Raw genomic sequence first — 19,236 nt, forward strand, 5'->3', positions numbered from 1 at the left:
ATGAGTCTCTGGCTGAATGTACTCCTGTGCCCAACCAGTACATTATGTAGTGGATGGGAGACATTGACCAAGATGGCATGCAACTTGGACAGTATCCTCTTCTCAGACACCACCGTGAGAGAGTCCGGTTCCATCCCCACAACATCGTTGGCCTTACGAATGAGTTTGTTGATTCTGTTGGTGTCTGCTACCCTCAGCCTGCTGCCCGAGCACACAACAGCAAACATGATCGCACTGGCCACCACAGACTCGTAGAACATCCTCAGCATCGTCCAACAGATGTTAAAGGACCTCAATCTCCTCAGGAAATAGAGACGGCTCTGACCCTTCTTGTAGACAGCCTCAGTGTTCGTAGACCAGTCCAGTTTATTGTCAATTCGTATCCCCAGGTATTTGTAATCCTCCACCATGTCCATACTGTCCCCCTGGATGGAAACAGGGGTCACCGGTGCCTTAGCCCTCCTCAGGTCTACCACCAGCTCCTTAGTCTTTTTCACATTAAGCTGCAGATAATTCTGCTCACACCATGTGACAAAGTTTCCTACTGTAGCCCTGTACTCAGCCTCATCTCCCTTGCTGATGCATCCAACTATGGGAGAGTCATCAGAAAACTTCTGAAGATGACAAGACTCTGTGCAGTAGTTGAAGTCCGAGGTGTAAATGGTGAAGAGAAAGGGAGACAAGACAGTCCCCTGTGGAGCCTCAGTGCTGCTGATCACTCTGTCGGACACACGGTGTTGCAAGCACACATATTGTGGTCTACCAGTCAGGTAATCAAGAATCCATGACACCAGGGAAGCACCCATTTGCATCGCTGTCAGCTTCTCCCCCAGCAGAGCAGGGCGGATGGTGTTGAACGCACTGGAGCAGTCAAAAAACATGACCCTCACAGTGCTCGCTGGCTTGTCTAGGTGGGCATAGACACGGTTCAGCAGGTAGACGATGGCATCCTCAACTCCTAGTCGGGGCTGGTAGGCGAACTGGAGGGGATCTAAGTGTGGCCTGACCATAGGCCGGAGCAGCTCCAGAACAAGTCTCTCCAGGGTCTTCATGATGTGGGAGGTCAATGCCACCGGTCTGTAGTCATTGAGGCCGCTGGGGTGCGGCGTCTTCAGCACAGGGACGAGGCAGGACGTCTTCCACAGTACAGGAACCCTCCGGAGCCTCAGGCTCAGGTTGAATACATGGCGAAGCACTCCACATAGCTGAGGGGCACATTAAAGGAATTGATCTGCTTTATGAGTTTTGTTACCAGTGAAAATGGTAATTTTGTCTCTCTCTGTATATTGCTAACTATGCATGCACATTGGACTTTGAAAATGTGAATTGCTATGCAAAGTGAATCAATAGATATTTAACTAAAAGATTCAAGACTGTTTATTGTCATTCTTTAGTACATAAGTAAAAAGGAGAATGAAATGATTGTTACTCTAGATCCAATGCAGCATAAAAACAATAACCATAAAGAATACAATAAAATAAGCATAAAACCCTATAAATATAAAAGGAATCTAATCAAACACAATGTACAAGGAACTGTTACATACATAGACTGATTGTATGTAAAGTGACATTAGATGATGGCATGAACATCGATTTCTTGAACTTCTGATAATTCCCCCCCCCTTTACCATTCTCATTCCTATCTCCTCATCTCCCTACCTGCCCCATTACCTCCTGGTGCTCCTTCCTCTTCTGTGGCCTTCTACTCTCTCCTATCAGAATCCCCTTTCTCCAGCACTTTATCTCTTTCACATATCAGCTTCCCAGCTCTTCACTTCACCCCTCTCCCTCCCCTGGATTCACCTATCACCTACCACCTACTTCTTCTTCCCCTCCCCCCACCTTCTTGCTCTGACTTCTCAGCTTTCTTTTTCCAGTACTGATGAAGTGTCTCAGTCCGAAATGTTGAATATTCCTAATCCTCCAGCATTTTGTGTGTGTTACCATGAAATTATTCCTTGCATTGTTATCTTTGGATTTCCATCATCTGCAGACTGTCTTGTGTTTATGCTAATCTCTTTCCAGGGAGAAAAGGACAAGCTCACTCAACCTGTTCTCATAAGGCATGCTCCCCAATCCAGGCAACATCCTTGTAAATCCCCTCTGCACCCTTTCTATAGTTTACACATCCTTCCTGTAGGGAGGCGACCAGAACTGAGCACAGGTGGTCTGACCAGGGTCCTATAAAGCTGTAACATTACCTCTTAGCTCTTGAACTCAATCCCATGGTTAATGAACGTCAATGCACCATATGCCTTCTTAACCACAGAGTCAACCTGCGCAGTAACTTTGAGTGTCCTATGGACTCGGACCCCATGATCCCTCTGATCCTCCACACTGCCAAGAATCTTACCATTAATAATATATTCTGCCATCATATTTGACCAACCAAATTGAGCCACCTCACACTTATCTGGGTTGAATTTATGCCACTTCTCAGCCCAGTTTTGCATCTTATCGCTGTCCCGCTGTAACCTCTGACAGTCCTCCACACTAACCACAACACCCCCATCCTTGTGTCATCAGCAAATATACTAACCCTTATCCAGGTCACTTATAAAAATCATGAAGAGAAGGTGTCCCAGAACAAATCCCTGAGGCACACCACTGGTCACCGACCTCCATGCAGAATATGACCCTTCTACAATCACTCTCTGCCTTCTGTGTGCAAGCCAGTTCTAGATCCACAAAGCAAGGTCCCCTTGGATCCCATAACTCCTTACTTTCTCAATAAGCCTTTCATAGGGTACTTTATCAAATGCCTTGCTAGAAACCATATACACTATGTCTACTGCTCTACCTTCATCAATGTGTTTAGTCACATTACACAAAAATTTCAATCAGCCTCATAAGGCATGACCTGCCTCTCACAAAGCCATGCTGAATATTCCTAATCATATTATGCCTCTCCAAATGTTCATAAATCCTGCCTCAGTAATCTCCTCCTTCACTTCCCACAGTACCCTGGGGTACATCTCATCAGGTCCCAGTGATGTATCCAACCTGATGCTTTCCAAAAGCTCCAGCACATGCTCTTTCTTAATGTCTATATGCTCAGGCTTTTCAGTCCGCTGTAATTCATCCCTACAATCGCCAAGGTCCTTTTCTGTAGTGAATACTGAAGCAAAGTATTCATTAAGTATCTCTGCTATCTCCTCTGGTTCCATACACACTTTTCCACTGTCACACTTGATTGGTTGTATTCTCTCATGTCTTATCCTCTTGCTCTTCACATACTTGTAGAATGCCTTGGGGTTTTCCTTAATCCTGCTTGCCAAGGCCTTCTCATGGCCCCTTCTGGTTCTCCTAATTTCATTCTTAAACTCCTTCCTGCTAACCTTATCATTTTCTAAATCTCTGTCATTACCTAGTTTTTTGAACCTTTCGTAAACTTTTCTTTTCTTCGTGACTAGATCTTTGGCTGCCTTTGTACACCATGGTTCCTGTACCTTACCATCCTTTCCCTGTCTCATTGGAACATACCTATGCAGAACACCATGCGAATATCCCCTGAACATTTGCCATATTTCTGCCGTACATTTCTCTGAGAACATCCGTTCGCAATTTATGCTTCCAAGTTCCTCCCTGATAGCTTCATATTTCCCTTTACTCCAATTAAATGCTTTCCTAACTTGTCTATTCCTATCCCTCTCCAATGCTATGGTAAAGGAGACAGAATTGTGATCACTATCTCCAAAATGCTTTCTCATTGTGAGACCTGACACCTGACCTGGTTCATTTCCCAATACCAGATCAAATACAGCCTCTCCTCTTATCTACATATCGTGTCAGGAAACCTTCCTGAACACACCTAACGAACTTCACCACATCTAAACCCCTTGCTCTAGGGAGATGCCAATCAATATTGGGGAAATTAAAATCTCCCACCACGACAACCCTGTTATTATTGCATCTATCCAGAATCTGTCTCCCTATCTGCTCCTCGATGTCCCTGTTACTATTGAATGGTCTATAAAAAACACCCAGTAGAGTTATTGACCCCTTCCTGTTCCTAACTTCCACCCACAGAGACTCTGTAGACAGTTCCTCCACGACTCCTCCTTTTCTGCAGCCATGACACTATCTCTGATCAGCAATGCCACGCCCCCACCTCTTTTGCCTCCCTCCCTGTCTTTCCTGAAACATCTAAAGCCTGGCACTCTAAGTAACCATTCCTGCTCCTGAGTCATCCAAGTCTCTATAATAGCCACAACATCATAGCTCCAAGTACTGATTCACTCTATAAGCTTATCTGCTTTGTTCACGATGCTCCTTTCACTGAAAAAGACATCTCAAACCATCGCTTTGAGCGCATCCCTTCCCTATCACCTGCCTATCCTCCCTCTCGCTCTGTCTCCAAACTTTCTCTATTGTGTCCTTGCCTCCGTCTGTTCAGTTTGGTTCCCTGCCGCCCCCCCCCCCCAGCGATTCCAGTTTAAACTCTCCCCAATAGCCTTAGGAAACCTCCCTGCCAGGATATTGGTCCCCCTCGGATTCAAGTGCAACCCGTCCTTTTTGTACAGGTCACTTCCACCCCAAAGGAGGTCCCAAAGATCCAGAAATCTGAATCCCTGCCCCCTGCTCCAATCCCTCAGCCACACATTTATCCTTCACTCTATTCCTATACCTACTGTTGCGTGGCGCAGGCAGTAATCCTGAGATTACTACCTTTGAGGTCCTGCTTCTCAACTTCCTTCATAACTCTCTGTAGTCTGTTTCCAGGACCTCCTCCCTTTTCCTACCTATGTTGTTGGTATCAATATGTACCACGCCCTCTGGCTGTTCACCTTCCCACTCCAGGATATCTTGGACGCGATCAGAAACATCCCAACCCTGGCACCTGGGAGGCAAACTACCATCCAAGTTTCTTTGCTGTGTCCACAGAATCACCTGTCTGACCCCCTAACTATAGAGTCCCCTATCAGTGCTGCGATCCTCTTCCTTTCTCTACCCTTCTGAGCCACAGGACCAGACTCTGTGCCAGAGCACGGCCACTGTTGCTTCCCCCAGGTAGACCATTCCCCCTGAAAGGTACTCAAACAGGAGTACTTATGGTTAAGGGGGACAGCCACAGGGGTACTCTCCAGTATCTGACTCTTGCCCTTCCCTTTCCTGACTGTTACCCATTTCTCTGTCTCCCGAGACCACGGTGTGACTACTTGCCTATAACTCCTCTCTATCACCTCCTCACTTTCCCTGACCAGACGAAGCATCATCTGAATAAAAATCTTCATTTATAATCCTTTGGTAGTAGAAATACTTTATTTAATAAAGCAATGGGGAAATAGGTCATTATTATACATTCATCTGTTTACTTTTGTCACTTGTGATTCAGTTGATATTATTCTCTTCTCTGGTTAAGAAGATCCAGGTCCTATTCAAAGTTGAAAGTAAATTTATTATTGATGGACATTTATGTACTTTGGTAACAAATACATTGATAACAAAATACATATGTGGAGAGTGTCTAAAGGAGGTTCACGAAAATAATTCTGGGATTGAATGGTTTGTCAAATGAACGGCATTTGATGGCTCTGGGCTGGAGAACTCACCAGAGTTCAGAAGAATGAGGGGTGGCCTCATTGAAACCTATGGCATGTTGAAAGGCCTCAATGGAGAGGATATGGAGATGATGTTTCCTATTGTGGGGGAGTCTAAGAATAGAGGACACAGCCTCAGACTGGAGGGGCATCCTTTTAAAATGGAGGTGAGGAAGATTTCTTGAGCCAGAGAGTGGTGAATCTGTGGAATTTGTTGTCTTTCAACATTAGACTGTCTCACCCAGGTGAGCCAGCCCGGGTTGATCAGACCCCGGCTTGTGGTCCAGCGGCATTGGTCCATGGGTCACACCTTTGATCAGCAGCCATCTGGAGACTCGCTCAGCAGCCTCTGTGATGATCCTGATGTCTCTTTTCTTTGCAGTCCCTGTATTGCCAAGGAGAGAGTAGGTTCTGCATGGTAAACAGCTAGAAAAACCTCTACACCCCACCTCTACAGGCTCGCATCATGCCCTCCACCCCTGTCTCTGGAACTGCTCTGCCAGCTCCTGGTAGTTGGCTTTCTTACACTCAAACACCTCCTCAATCTGGTCCTATACAAGGCACTGTCAGTTCTGTCATCACCACCTGCTTTGAGATTTCTGACGAATGATCATGTCAGACCTCAGGGATGATGATGCAACAAAATCAGGGAACTTTAATTGCTTACCAAGGTCGACATTCAGTTGCCAGTCAGATGATGTGGCAAGCAACCCTGCTGGTGAACTGACCATATTCACTTCCAGGCCAGATGATCTGGAGTACAACGAGGAATCGGTGATATCAGAAGAACTGAGTTACCAGATTATGAAAGAAAGTATGGCTACCAACACTGGCAGCCAAGAATTGGAGGCAGGGTGGGGAATATGTCTGGTCACAGCAAGTTATTTATTGCATAAAAAAGATCAACACACATGCACAAGCTCTCACACTCTCACTCACTCAGTCACACTCTCACTCTCACTCTCACACTCACTCTCACACTCACTCTCACACTCACTCACTCACACACACTCACTGACACACACTCACACTCACTCACTCACACTGTCTCACACTTTCACTCTCACACTCTCACTCTCACTCTCTCTCACACTCACTCTCACACTCACTGACACACACTCACACACACTCACTTACACACTCACTCACACTGTCTCACACACACACACCCTTGACATTTTGCTGTCATTGCTTTGAGTGTTTGCACTTCAGTGTCTTCTCTGGTACGTTGGGCTGGTATTATGCTGCCAGTGATCGGGTATCTGGCACTGAGTCTGGTTTTGTGGTGCAGAAGGCAGAGAAGAAGATGAGGGATACGGTATTCATAGGGGATTCCATAGTGAGGGGAACAGACAGGAGGTTCTGTCAGCCTGATAGAGATATCTGCATAGTGTGTTGCCTCCCGGGTGCCAGGGTACGGGATGTCTCAGATCGGGTGCAGAGTATTCTGAAGGGAGAGGGTGAACAGCCAGAAGTCTTGGTACATGTTGGTACCAATGACGTAGGTAGAAAAAGGGAGGAGGTCCTGAAGAGAGAATTCAGGGAGTTGGGTAGGAAGCTGAAAAGCAGGACCTCCAGGATAGTAATCTCAGGATTGCTGCCTGTGCCACGTGCTAGTGAGTGCAAGAATAGCATGATCAGGCATATTAATGTGCAGCTGAGAGACTGGTGTAGGGGGCCGGGCTTTGGGTTCCTGGATCATTGGGGCATCTTTTGGAGGAGGTACGACCTGTACAAAAAGGACTCGTTACACCTGAACCCAAAGGGGTCCAATATCCTAGCACGCAGGTTTTATAGAGCTGTTAGGGAGGGTTTAAACTAATTTGGCAGGGGGATGGGAACTGGAGTGATAGGGCTGAGGAAGGGGAAAACAGAAATAAATCAAAGATAGGGTGCAACAGAGATGATAGAAAGGATAGTCAGGAGATGAGGCATAATCACAGCCTGTGGGATAGATTACAGGGCAATAGAGGCGTGGTGCAGTTAAAACAGAAAGCAAAAAATATTGGACTGAAAGTGCTGTATTTGAATGCACATAGCATAAGAAATAAAATGGACGATCTTGAAATTCAGTTACAGATTGGCAAGCTTGATGTTGTGGCCATCCCTGAAACTTGGCTAAAGGATGGCTGCCATTGGGAGTTGAATGTCCAAGGATATACGGTGTATTGGAAAGATAGGTTAGCAGGCAGAGGGGGCGGTGTGGCCCTGTGTATAAGAAATAATATTAAATCATTAGAAAGGGATGACATAGGATCGGAAGGTGTAGAGTCTCTATGGGTTGAGTTAAGAGATGACAAGGGTAAAAGGACCCTAATGGCAGTTGTATACAGACCTCCAAACAGCAGCCAGGATATGGATTACAAATTACCCCAGGAAATGGAAAAGGCATGTCAGAAGGGCAATGTCATGATAATCGTTGGGGATTTTAACATGAAAGTGGATTGGGAAAACCAGGCCAGTACTGGACCTCAAGAGAGATAATTTGTAGAATGTCTAAGGGATGGCTTTTTAGAACGGCTTATTGTTGAGCCCACTAGGGGATTGGCTGTGCTGGATTGTGTGCTGTGCAATGATCTGGAGGTGATAAGAAAGCTTAAAGTGATAAGAGAACAGTGATCACAATATGATCGAGTTCACTTTGAACTTTGAGAAGGAGAAATTAAATTCCAATGTGTCGGTATTTCAGTGGAATAAAGGAAATTACAATGGCATGAGAGGGGAATTGGCCAAGGTTGACTGGAAAGGGACACTAGTAGGAAGGACAACAGAACAGCAATGGCTGGAGTTTCTGCGAAAAATACTCCAAATAAAAAGAAATTTTCGAATGGAAGAAGGACACTACCGTGGCTGACAAGTGAAGTCAGAGCCAAAGTAAAAGCAAAAGAGAGGGCATACAAGGAAGTCAAAGCTAGTGGGACGATAGATAATTGGGAAGCTTTTAAAGACTTGCAGAAGGAAATTAAGAAGGGTATTAGGAAGGAAAAGATGAATTATGAAAGGAAGCTGGCAACTAATATCAAAGAAGATACTAAAAGCTTTTTTAAGTACGTATATAAAGGGTAAAAGAGAGTTGAGAGTAGATATAGGACCAATAGAAAATGATGCTGGAGATATTGTAATGAGAGATGCAGAGATGGCAGAGGAACTGAATACGTATTTTGCATCAGTTTTCACAGTGGAGGACATCTGCAGAATACCTGACACTCAAGAGTGTCAGGGAAGTGAAGTATGTTAGGTTAGATTATGAGGTCACGCAGTCCTCTTTTATTGTCATTTAGTAATGCATGCATTAAGAAATGATACAATATTCCTCTGGTGTGATATCACAGAAACACAGGTCAGACCAAGACTGTAAAGCTAACAAAAACCACATAATTATAACATGTGGTTACAACGGTGCAACAATACCATAACTCGATGAAGAACAATCCATGGCACAGTAAAAAAAGTTCAAAGTCTCTCGAAAGTCCCACATCTCATGCAGACGGGAGAAGGAAGAAAACTCTCCCTGCCATGCCCATCCACAGTCCGACTCTGAGTCGTCTGAAAACTTCAAGCCCTGATCAGCCCTCCAACACCGAGTACCGAGCACCATCTCTATCTGAACGACTCAACCCCAGCCTCAGTCGCCAGCAGCAGGCAAAGCTGGGGATTTTTGGGCCTTCCCTCCGGAAATTCTCGATCGCACAGTAGCAGCGGCAGCGAACCGGACATTTCAGAAATTTCTCCAGATGTTCCTCTGCTTCTCACGTCTGTCTTCATCAAATCAGAATTGTGCATGGCGTCCTACTTACAGATACGATATCATTCAAGCTCATTTCACTGGAGAGCTGCGCGCGCTGCATCGCGCTGCCATCTTCTCCTCCTGCCATGCAGTGAAAATTACGACTGAGAAGGTGCTCAGGAAGCTTAATGGTCTGAGTGTGGATAAATCTCCTGGACCTGATGGAATGCACCCTTGAGTTCTGAAGGAAGTAGCTGGAGAGATTGCAGAGGCATTAACAATGATCTTTCAAGAATCGATAGATTATGGCATTCTACGGATGACTGGAAAATTGCAAACGTTACTCCACTATTTAAGAAGGGCAGGAGGCAACAGAAAGGAAACTCTAGACTTGTTAGCCCGACATCAGTGGTTGGGAAGTTGTTGAAATCGATTGTTAGGGATGAGATTATGGAATACCAGGAAGGCACATGACAGGATAGGCCAAAGCCAGCATGGTTTCCTGAAAGGAAAATCCTGCCTGACAAACCTACTGCAATTTTTTGAGGAAATTACAAGCAGGGTAGACAAAGAAGATTTAGTAGATATGGTGTACTTGGATTTTCAGAAGGCCTTTGACAAGGTGCCACACATGAAGCTGCTTAGCAAGATAAGAGCCCATGGAATTACAGGGGAGTTACTAGCATGGGTGGAGCATTGGCTGGTCAGCAGAAAACAGAGAGTGGGAATACTGGCTCACTGCTGGTTACCAGCAGAGTTCCACAGGGATCAGTGTTGGGACCACTGCTTTTTACAATGTAATGTATGTCAATGATTCGGACTATGGGATTAATGGATTTGTGGCTAAATTTGCCAATGAATCAAATATAGGTGGAGGAGCGGATGGTGTTGAGGAAACAGAGAGCCTCTGCAGAGAAACTTAGAAAGTTTAGGGGAATGGGCAAAGAAGTTGCAAATGAAATACAATGTTGGAAGGTGTATGGTCATGCACTCCAGTGAAAGATATAAATGGGCAGGCTATTATTTAGATGGGGAGAGAATTCAAAATACAGAGATGCAAAAGGACTTGAGAGCCCTTGTGCAAGATACCTTTAAGGTTAACCTCCAGGTTGAGCCAGTGGTGAAGAAGCTGAATGCAATGTTGGCATTCATTTCTTGAGGTTATAAAATATAAGAGCAGGAATGTAATGTTGAGTCTCTATAAGGCACTCGTGAGACCATAGTTGGAGTATTGTGTGCATTTTTGGGCTCCTTATTTTGGAAAGGATATACTGACATTGGAGAGGGTTTAGAGAAGACTCATGAGCATGATTCCAGCAATGAAAGGGTTACTGTATGAGGAATGTCTGGCAGCTCTTGGGCTGTATTCCCTGGAGTTTGGGAGAATGAGGGGGGATCTCATAGAAACATTCTGAATGTTAAAAGGCCTGAACAGATTAGATATGGCAAAGTTATTTCCCATGGTAGGGGAGTCTAGGACAAGAGGGCATGACTTCAGGAGTGAAGGACGTCCATTTAGAACAGAGATGCAGAGAAATTACTTTAGTCAAAGGGTGGTAAATCTGTGGAATTTGTTGCCACAAGCAGCTGTGGAGCCCAGGTCATTGGGTGCATTTAAGGCAGAGATAGATAGGTTCTCGATTAGCCAGGGCATCAAAGGGTATGGGGAGAAAGCAGGGGAGTGGGGATGACTGGAAGAATTGGATCAGCCCATTGATTGAATGGCAGAGCAGACTTGATAGGCTGAATGGCTTACTTCTGCTCCTACATCTTATGGTCTTTCCTAGTGGAATATTCTATTTCTTTAGTAATGGGGATGTGTAAATATTTATCTATTTCTCTGATGTTTATATGTTCTCTGATGACTCAGCAATAGTTGGATGTATAAAGGGAGGGCAGGAGGATGAATTCAGGGCTCTGGAGGAGGAGTTTGTCAAATAGTGCAAGCTGAATCATCTGCAACTCAACATTAGAAAGACAAAGGAGATGCTGATGGAGACTAAGTCTGCACTGCTCCTTGTTACTATTGATGGTGAGGATGTGGATGTGGTGAGGACCTACGGGTACGTGGGGGTGCACCTGGATGATAGATCTGAGTGGAGCACCAACACATATGCTATGCACAAGAAGGGCCAGAGCTTCTACTTTCTGAGGAGACTGAGGTCTTTTGGAGTACGCAGGCCTCTCCTGCACATGTTCTACCAATCTGTTGTCGCCAGTACAATCTTCTATGCAGTGGTGTGCTGGGGCAATGGCATCAACACGGGTGATGCCAAGAGGCTCAATAAACTGATTAGAAAGGCTGGCCCTGTTACAGGATTCAAACGGAACACACTGGAGGCTGTGGTAGAACAAAGGACCCTACAGAACAGCTTGCCAATTCTGGTTAATCTTTCTCTCCCTTTGCATGCCACCATAGCTGAACAGAGGAGCACTTTTAGTAATAGACTAAGACAACTACACTGCTCCAAAGAGTGCTATATGAGGTAATTCTTACCTTCAGACGTTAGGCGCTATGTTGAGTCGACCTATAGCTGGGGAAGTGATGACCCCTCCTGTTAGACTGTCTGAGGTAACTTATTTTTTATTCTTTCTACTTCTCTTCTAATATTTATATATCTGTGCACTTGTAATGCTGCTGTGACACTAATTTCTTTTGGGATCAATAAAGTGTTTACCTATCTATATTGTTGTATACCATATTTAAGTAGGTTCTTCCGTTTATTTTGTAATATGATTGTGGGGTACATCTGATTCGATCGTAGTCTTAAGTTAACCTTGTGGGTAATTAAAGATGGTTGTCCTTGCGCCTAATAAACGAGGTTCATCGTGCTCAGTGGTTGAGAGAGATTGGGCTACCAGGGGTTCACACTGGACAAAGTAGTACAGATCTATTGTGTTTTCTGGTAGATATCTTTTTGTAAATATTGACAGTTTTTGCTACTTCCGCTAATGTTTTGAAGTTAGATTTAATAAACACCCTTGCCCTAAGCGACTCCAGCCATTTTATCGTTGGTCATAACCCATGTATTGTAACTGTCTGACTGACAGATAAAGTTAACCACAATCTGACTGACGGAAAATGGACAATCATCTCTACTCTGCCTGTGAATAATGCTGTTGCTATCAAACCCCGCCCAAGCAGTATACTTACAGATGAAGGTGCTTGCAAACTGCAGCTTTCAACCCAGACCTAAGATCAAGTTTGGTTTATTATTGAATAATCCAAATATTAATGGGTAAAACTAACAATGCAGTGGACGTGATGCTATGCATGCTGACACTTACCACTTACCACTTTCAGGATACCACAAAGCGTGAGAGAAATCGTCTACTGCACTGGGATCTCATTGATGGATGACAATATGTGGGAATTTATTTGGAGCAAATATGAATCCTCCAGTGCGATTCTGGAGCAGAACCTTCTACTGAAGTCTTTGGCATGCAGCAAGAATTCTGAACTGCTGAGCAGGTAAATTACTTCTTACACTGTGTCAAACTGTAAAGTCTTCCCTTTCTTTCCCAAAATGCAAATTTTTAATGTACTGATATATCTGTTTTCTCTTTAAGGCTTCTTAACTTAACACTAAGTTCTCAAGTGACTTCTCATAAGAGTGTTGCAGAAGTTATCATTCAGGTCTCTGCATATCCAGCTGGTCGAGACTTGGCCTGGAAATATTTTCAGGATAACTGGTCCAATTTATATTCAAGGTAAGAATATTGGGATTATTCAATGGAATCATTCATTAGAAAAACATAATATGGTTTTGATTTTGAAAACTGAGCCATATTAAAATGTATGGATTGGGCACTGAAAATATTGATAATTCTTCTACAGATTTGGAGAAGCTCTTTTTATTTCCAACTTGATCATCAGAAGTGTGACAAAGTTTTGGAATACAGAAATTAAACTTAATGAGGTAAATGTTTCAAATATATTTTAAGATTTTCACTTAGAAAATGCTTGAAGTTAATGAGGCCCTCCATTGATCTGGGTTGATCATGGGTATCTTCAAATTCAAGGTCAATTTATTATCATATGTCACAATATACAATCCTGAGATTCATTTTCTTCTGGGCAAGCTCAAGAAATCCAAAATAGAATAATAACCACAATAGAAACATTAAAACCACACCAACTTGAGCGTTCAGCCATGTGCAAAAGACAACAATCTGTGCAAATACAAAAAGAAAGAAATAATAATAAATTAACAAACAATAAATATTGAGAACGTGAGATGAAAGGTCCTTGAAAGTGTGTCCGTAGGTTGTAGGAACTTTTCAATGATGGGGCAAATGAAGTTGAGTGAAGTTATTCCCTTTGTTTCAAGAGCCTGATTGCTGTGGGGTAATAACTGTTCCTGAACCTGGTGGTGTGAGTCCTGAGGCTCCTGTACCTTTTTCCTGATGGCAGTGGTGAGAAGAGTGCATGACCTAGGTGGTGGGGGTCTCTGATGATGGATGCTACTTTCCTGTGACAATGCTTCATGTAGATGTGCTTAATAGTGAGGAGGCCTTTATCTGTGATGGACTGGGCCTTACCCACAACGTTTTATAGGATTTTTGTATTCAAGGGCGTTGGTGTTTCCACACCCGAATGTGATACAGCCAGACGATATACTCTCCACTACATATCTATGGAAGTTCTTCAAAGTTTCAGATGTCCTGCCAAATCTTTGCAAACTCCTAAGAAAGCAGAGGCACTGCTATGCTTTCTTCATAATTGTACTTATGAATTCGGCCCAGGACAGATCCTGTGAAATGATAATACCGGGGAATTTAAAGTTGCTGACCCTCTTCGCCTCTGGTCTTGCAATGAGGACTTGCTCATGGACCTCTGGTTTCCTCGTCCTGAAGTTAACGATCAGTAATCATCTCCTTGATCTTGCTGAGTTATTGTTATTGGTTGTTGTTATGGCACCACTCAGCCAGATTTTCAAGCTCATTCCAATATGCTGATTCATCATCATCTAGCTGTCTATGTGATACACCAGCCAGAACGCAAGCCAGGGCAGAGCGATATGGAGAGCAAGCTGTTGCCTCCTCCACTGCATGCAGTTGATGAATCCACAGGAATGGCAGAGACTGATACAGTCTGGCACCGGTCAGGGTTTAATTCAGCGTAGGACTGCCTTAGGGACTCCAGCTCCATACTTTTCCTTGGGGTTTACTCCCGAAGCCTACCCCATGAGTGGGTTTAGCCGCATGGCAGCGGAGGTTTGAGATCAGAGTTTTCCTTCTCCTAGATGAGCTGCCAACCATGGCTGACACACACACCTGCCTGAAGCGACCGGTATAAAATGCCAGTAACCTGCCTTTGCACCTGCTCTTGTCAGTCGAAGTGGTTCCGTCAGGTTTAGTAGCTAAGTCACATGTGAAGGCCAGGTGCTAGACTTGGTTGTCAGAGACTATTTGAGATTCACACCATTGCGAGCATTTAGTAGGTGATGGGAGCTTATCCCGCTACTTCCCATGTCTGTGACAACCCTAAAGAACCATTGAAGTTAATACTGTTGATAAAAACTGATGCCTAGTGGAGATCAGGTGACCAAGGATGGGAGCTCAACGTTCAGGGATATTCAATATTCAAGAGGGATAGACATGAAAGAAAAGGAGGTGGGGTAGCATTGCTGGTTAGAGAGGAGATTAACGCAATAGAAAGGAAGAACATTAGCCGGGAGGATGTGGAATCGATATGGGTAGAGCTGCATAACACTAAGGGGCAGAAAATGCTGGTGGGAGTTGTGTACAGGCCACCTAACAGTAGTAGTGAGGTTGGGGATGGCATTAAACAGGAAATTAGAAGTGCGTGCAATAAAGGAACAGTAGTTATAATGGGTGACTTCAATCTACATATAGATTGGATGAACCAAATTGGTAAGGCTGCTGAGGAAGAGGATTTCTTGGAATGTATGCAGGATAGTTTTCTGAACCAACATGGTCGAGGAACCAACTAGAGAGCAGGCCATTCTGGACTGGGTATTGAGCAATGACGAAGGGTTAGTTAGCAATCTTGTCATGCGAGGCCCCTTGGGTAAGAGTGACCATAATATGCTGGAATTCTTCATTAAGGTGGAGAGTGATATAGTTAATTCAGAAACAAAGGTTCTGAACTTAAAGAAGGGTAACTTTGAAGGTATGAGATGTGAATTAGTTAAGATAGACTGGCAAATGATACTTAAAGGGTTGACAGTGGATATGCAATGGCAAGCATTTAAAGATCGCATGGATGAACTACAACAATTGTTCATCCCAGTTTGGCAAAAGAATAAACCAGGGAAGGTAGTGCACCCGTGGCTGACGAGGGAAATTAGGGATAGTATCAATTCCAAAGAAGAAGCATACAAATTAGCCAGAAAAAGCGGCACACCTGAGGACTGGGAGAAATTCAGAGGAGGACAAAGGGCTTAATTAGGAAAGGGAAAAAAGATTATGAGAGAAAGCTGGCAGGAAACATAAAAATTGACTGTAAAAGCTTTTATAGATATGTGAAAAGAAAAAGATTGGTTAAGGCAAATGTAGGTCCCTTACAGTCAGAAACAGGTGAAGTGATCATGGCGAACAAGGACATGGCAGACCAATTGAATAACTACTTTGGTTCTGTCTTCACTAAGGAGGACATAAATAATCTTCCGGAAATAGTAGGGGACCGAGTGTCTAGTGAGATGGAGGAACTGAGGGAAATACATGTTAGTAGGGAAGTAGTGTTAGGTAAATTGAAGGGATTAAAGGCAGATAACTCCCCAGGGCCAGATGGTCTGCATCCCAGAGTGCTTAAGGAAGTAGCCCAAGAAATAGTGGATGCATTAGTGATAATTTTTCAAAACTCTTTAGATTCTGGATTAGTTCCTGAGGATTGGAGGGTGGCTAATGTACACCACTTTTTAAAAAAGGAGGGAGAGAGAAACCAGGGAATTATAGACTGGTAAGCCTGACATCAGTGGTGGGGAAAATGCTAGAGTCAGTTATCAAAGATGTGATAACAGCATATTTGGAAAGCGGTGAAATCATCGGACAAAGTCAGCATGGATTTGTGAAAGGAAAATCATGTCTGACGAATCTTATAGAATTTTTTGAGGATGTAACTAGTAGAGTGGATAGGGGAGAACCAGTGGATGTGGTATATTTGGATTTTCAAAAGGCTTTTGACAAGGTCCCACACAGGAGATTAGTGTGCAAACTTAAAGCACATGGTATTGGGGGTAAGGTATTGATGTGGATGGAGAATTGGTTAGCAGACAGGAAGCAAAGAGTGGGAATAAACGGGACCTTTTCAGAATGGCAGGCAGTGACTAGCGGGGTACCGCAAGGCTCAGTGCTGGGACCCCAGTTGTTTACAATATATATTAATGACTTAGATGAGGGAATTAACTGCAGCATCTCCAAGTTTGCAGATGACACGAAGCTGGGTGGCAGTGTTAGCTGTGAGGAGGATGCTAAGAGGATGCAGGGTGACTTGGATAGGTTGGGTGAGTGGGCAAATTCATGGCAGATGCAATTTAATGTGGATAAATGTGAGGTTATCCACTTCGGTGGCAAGAACAGGAAAACAGATTATTATCTGAATGGTGGCCAATTAGGAAAAGGGGAGGTGCAATGAGACCTGGGTGTCATTGTGCACCAGTCATTGAAAGTGGGCATGCAGGTACAGCAGGCGGTGAAAAAGGCGAATGGTATGCTGGCATTCACAGCAAGAGGATTCGAGTACAGGAGCAGGGAGGTTCTACTGCAGTTGTACAAGGCCTCGGTGAGACCACACCTGGAGTCTTGTGTGCAGTTTTGGTCCCCTAATCTGAGGAAAGACATTCTTGCCATAGAGGGAGTACAAAGAAGGATCACCAGATTGATTCCTGGGATGGCAGGACTTTCATATAATGAAAGACTGGATTGACTAGGCTTGTACTCTCCGGAATTTAGAAGATTAAGGGGGGATCTGATTGAAATGTATAAAATTCTGAAGGGATTGGACAGGCTAGATGCAGGAAAATTGTTCCCGATGTTGGGGAATCCAGAACGAGGGGTCACAGTTTGAGGATAAAGGGGAAACCTTTTAGAACCAAGATGAAGAAAAACTTATTCACACAGAGAGTGGTGAATCTGTGGAATTCTCTGCCATAGGAAACAGTTGAGGCCAGTTCATTGGCTATATTTAAGAGGGAGTTAGATATGGCCCTTGTGGCTAAAGGGATCGGGGGTATGGAGAGAAGGCAGGTACAGGGTTCTGAGTTGGATGATCAGCCATGATCATACTGAATGGCAGTGCAGGCTCGAAGGGCCGAATGGCCTACTCCTGCACTTATTTTCTATGTTTCTATGATTCTATGTATACACTGGAATTTAGAAGGATGAGAGGGGATCTGATTGAAACATATAAGATTATTAAGGGATTGGACACGCTAGAGGCAGGAAACATGTTCCCGATGTTGGGGGAGTCCAGAACCGGAGGCCACAATTTGAGAATAAGGAGTAGGTCATTTAGAACGGAATTGAGGAAAAGCTTTTTCGCCCAGAGAGTTGTGGGTCTGTGGAAGGCAGTGGAGGCCAATTCTCTGGATTCTTTCAAGAAAGAGTTAGATAGAGCTCTTAATGATTGCGGAGTCAAGGGATATGGAGAGAAGGCAGGAACGGGGTCCTGATTGTGGACGATCAGCCATGATCACAGTGAATGGCGGTGCTGGCTCGAAGGGCTGAATGGCCTACTCCTGCACCTATTGTCTATTGTCTATCCTCCTCCAATCCACCTGGGCAAGCTCCTCTCTCATGCCTCTGTAATTCCTTTTACCTGTAATAAGTTTGTTCTGAACTTTTTTCAATGCATATATGGTACAGTACATTGCTATATCAAGCATATCATGAGAGGTTGGATAAACTTGGGTTTTCCCTGGAGCAGCAGAGGCTGGGGGGGAGATCTGATTCTGGAAGGTGCATGTCTGTCATCACCTACAACCTTGAGGTTCATTTGCTTGTGGGCATACTCAACACATCTGTAGAATAATAACCATAACAGAATCAATGAACGGTTTATAAAATTATGAGAGGCATAGATAGAGTGGACAGAGAGTATCTGTTTCCCAAGGTTGAAATGTCTAATACCAGAGGGTGTGTATTAAAGATGAGGGGGTAGGTGGTTTCGAAGGGGATGTGAGGGGCAAGTTTTTTTTACTCAGAGTGGTGGACACCTAGAACGCGCTGCCTGGTCTGGCAGTAGAGGCAAATACGTTAGAGGCTCTTAAGAGATGGTTAGATAGGCACATGGATGTAGGGAGATGGAGGGATGTGGACTTTGTGTAGGTAGGAGGAATTCGAGTTTGAGTGCACTTGATTTGTTTTTTTAGCTGTTTCAGTACAACATTGTGAGCTGAAGGGCCTGATCCTGTGCTGTACTCTTCTACATCAACATCTCAAAGTGGGCTTGTTTGCCTCCCCCTCCCACTTTTAAATCTCTTACTAGCTCTTTCTTCAGTTAGTCCTGACGAAGGGTCTCGGCCTGAAACGTCGACTGTACCTCTTCCTAGAGATGCTGCCTGGCCTGCTGCATTCACCAGCAACTTTGATGTGTGTTGCTTGTTTGTCTCAGCAAGTTTTTTTGTGCAATTCAAAAACATGCTTCCAATTTTACAGCTTTACACGTTTGTAAAGAACCTGAGGAAAGAAGAAAACGTCTCATTTACAGAAGCTATTGCAATAGTGGAAGCAAATGTTCGGTGGCATGAACAGTTAGAAGATGAGCTGTTCCAGTGGCTCAGGAAATCCCTGAAGAGCTAATTTGTAACACTTCTAATAATTTACTGCATGAATTACTTTGATGCGTTTGTACTATGTAAAATTCCTCTACTTTTTTTTTGAGAAGGGGGGCATAAAGGACGTGCTGCAGATTTTTCACTGGTTAATTTTTTTCTGCAGATTACAACTTTTCTGGAGGTGGGAGGGGATAAGGCAAAGTCTGCATAAAAACATTAGTCACAA

General features: G+C 44.1%; 1 protein-coding gene across 1 annotated transcript in view; it reads left to right on the plus strand.

Moving 5' to 3' along the window:
* The window catches only part of LOC140203273 (thyrotropin-releasing hormone-degrading ectoenzyme-like), a 150,115-nt gene extending 131,080 nt beyond the window's left edge, over positions 1 to 19,035 (plus strand). The window contains exons 16-19 of the mRNA XM_072269289.1: positions 12,575 to 12,742; positions 12,841 to 12,981; positions 13,109 to 13,190; positions 18,892 to 19,035. Coding sequence (XP_072125390.1) covers positions 12,575 to 12,742; positions 12,841 to 12,981; positions 13,109 to 13,190; positions 18,892 to 19,035 — 535 coding nt within the window. The remainder of the gene's footprint in view (positions 1 to 12,574; positions 12,743 to 12,840; positions 12,982 to 13,108; positions 13,191 to 18,891) is intronic.
* The last annotated feature ends 201 nt before the right edge of the window (positions 19,036 to 19,236 follow it).

The sequence above is a fragment of the Mobula birostris genome, chromosome 9, assembly GCF_030028105.1.
Source record: "Mobula birostris isolate sMobBir1 chromosome 9, sMobBir1.hap1, whole genome shotgun sequence".
NCBI lineage: Eukaryota > Metazoa > Chordata > Chondrichthyes > Myliobatiformes > Myliobatidae > Mobula > Mobula birostris.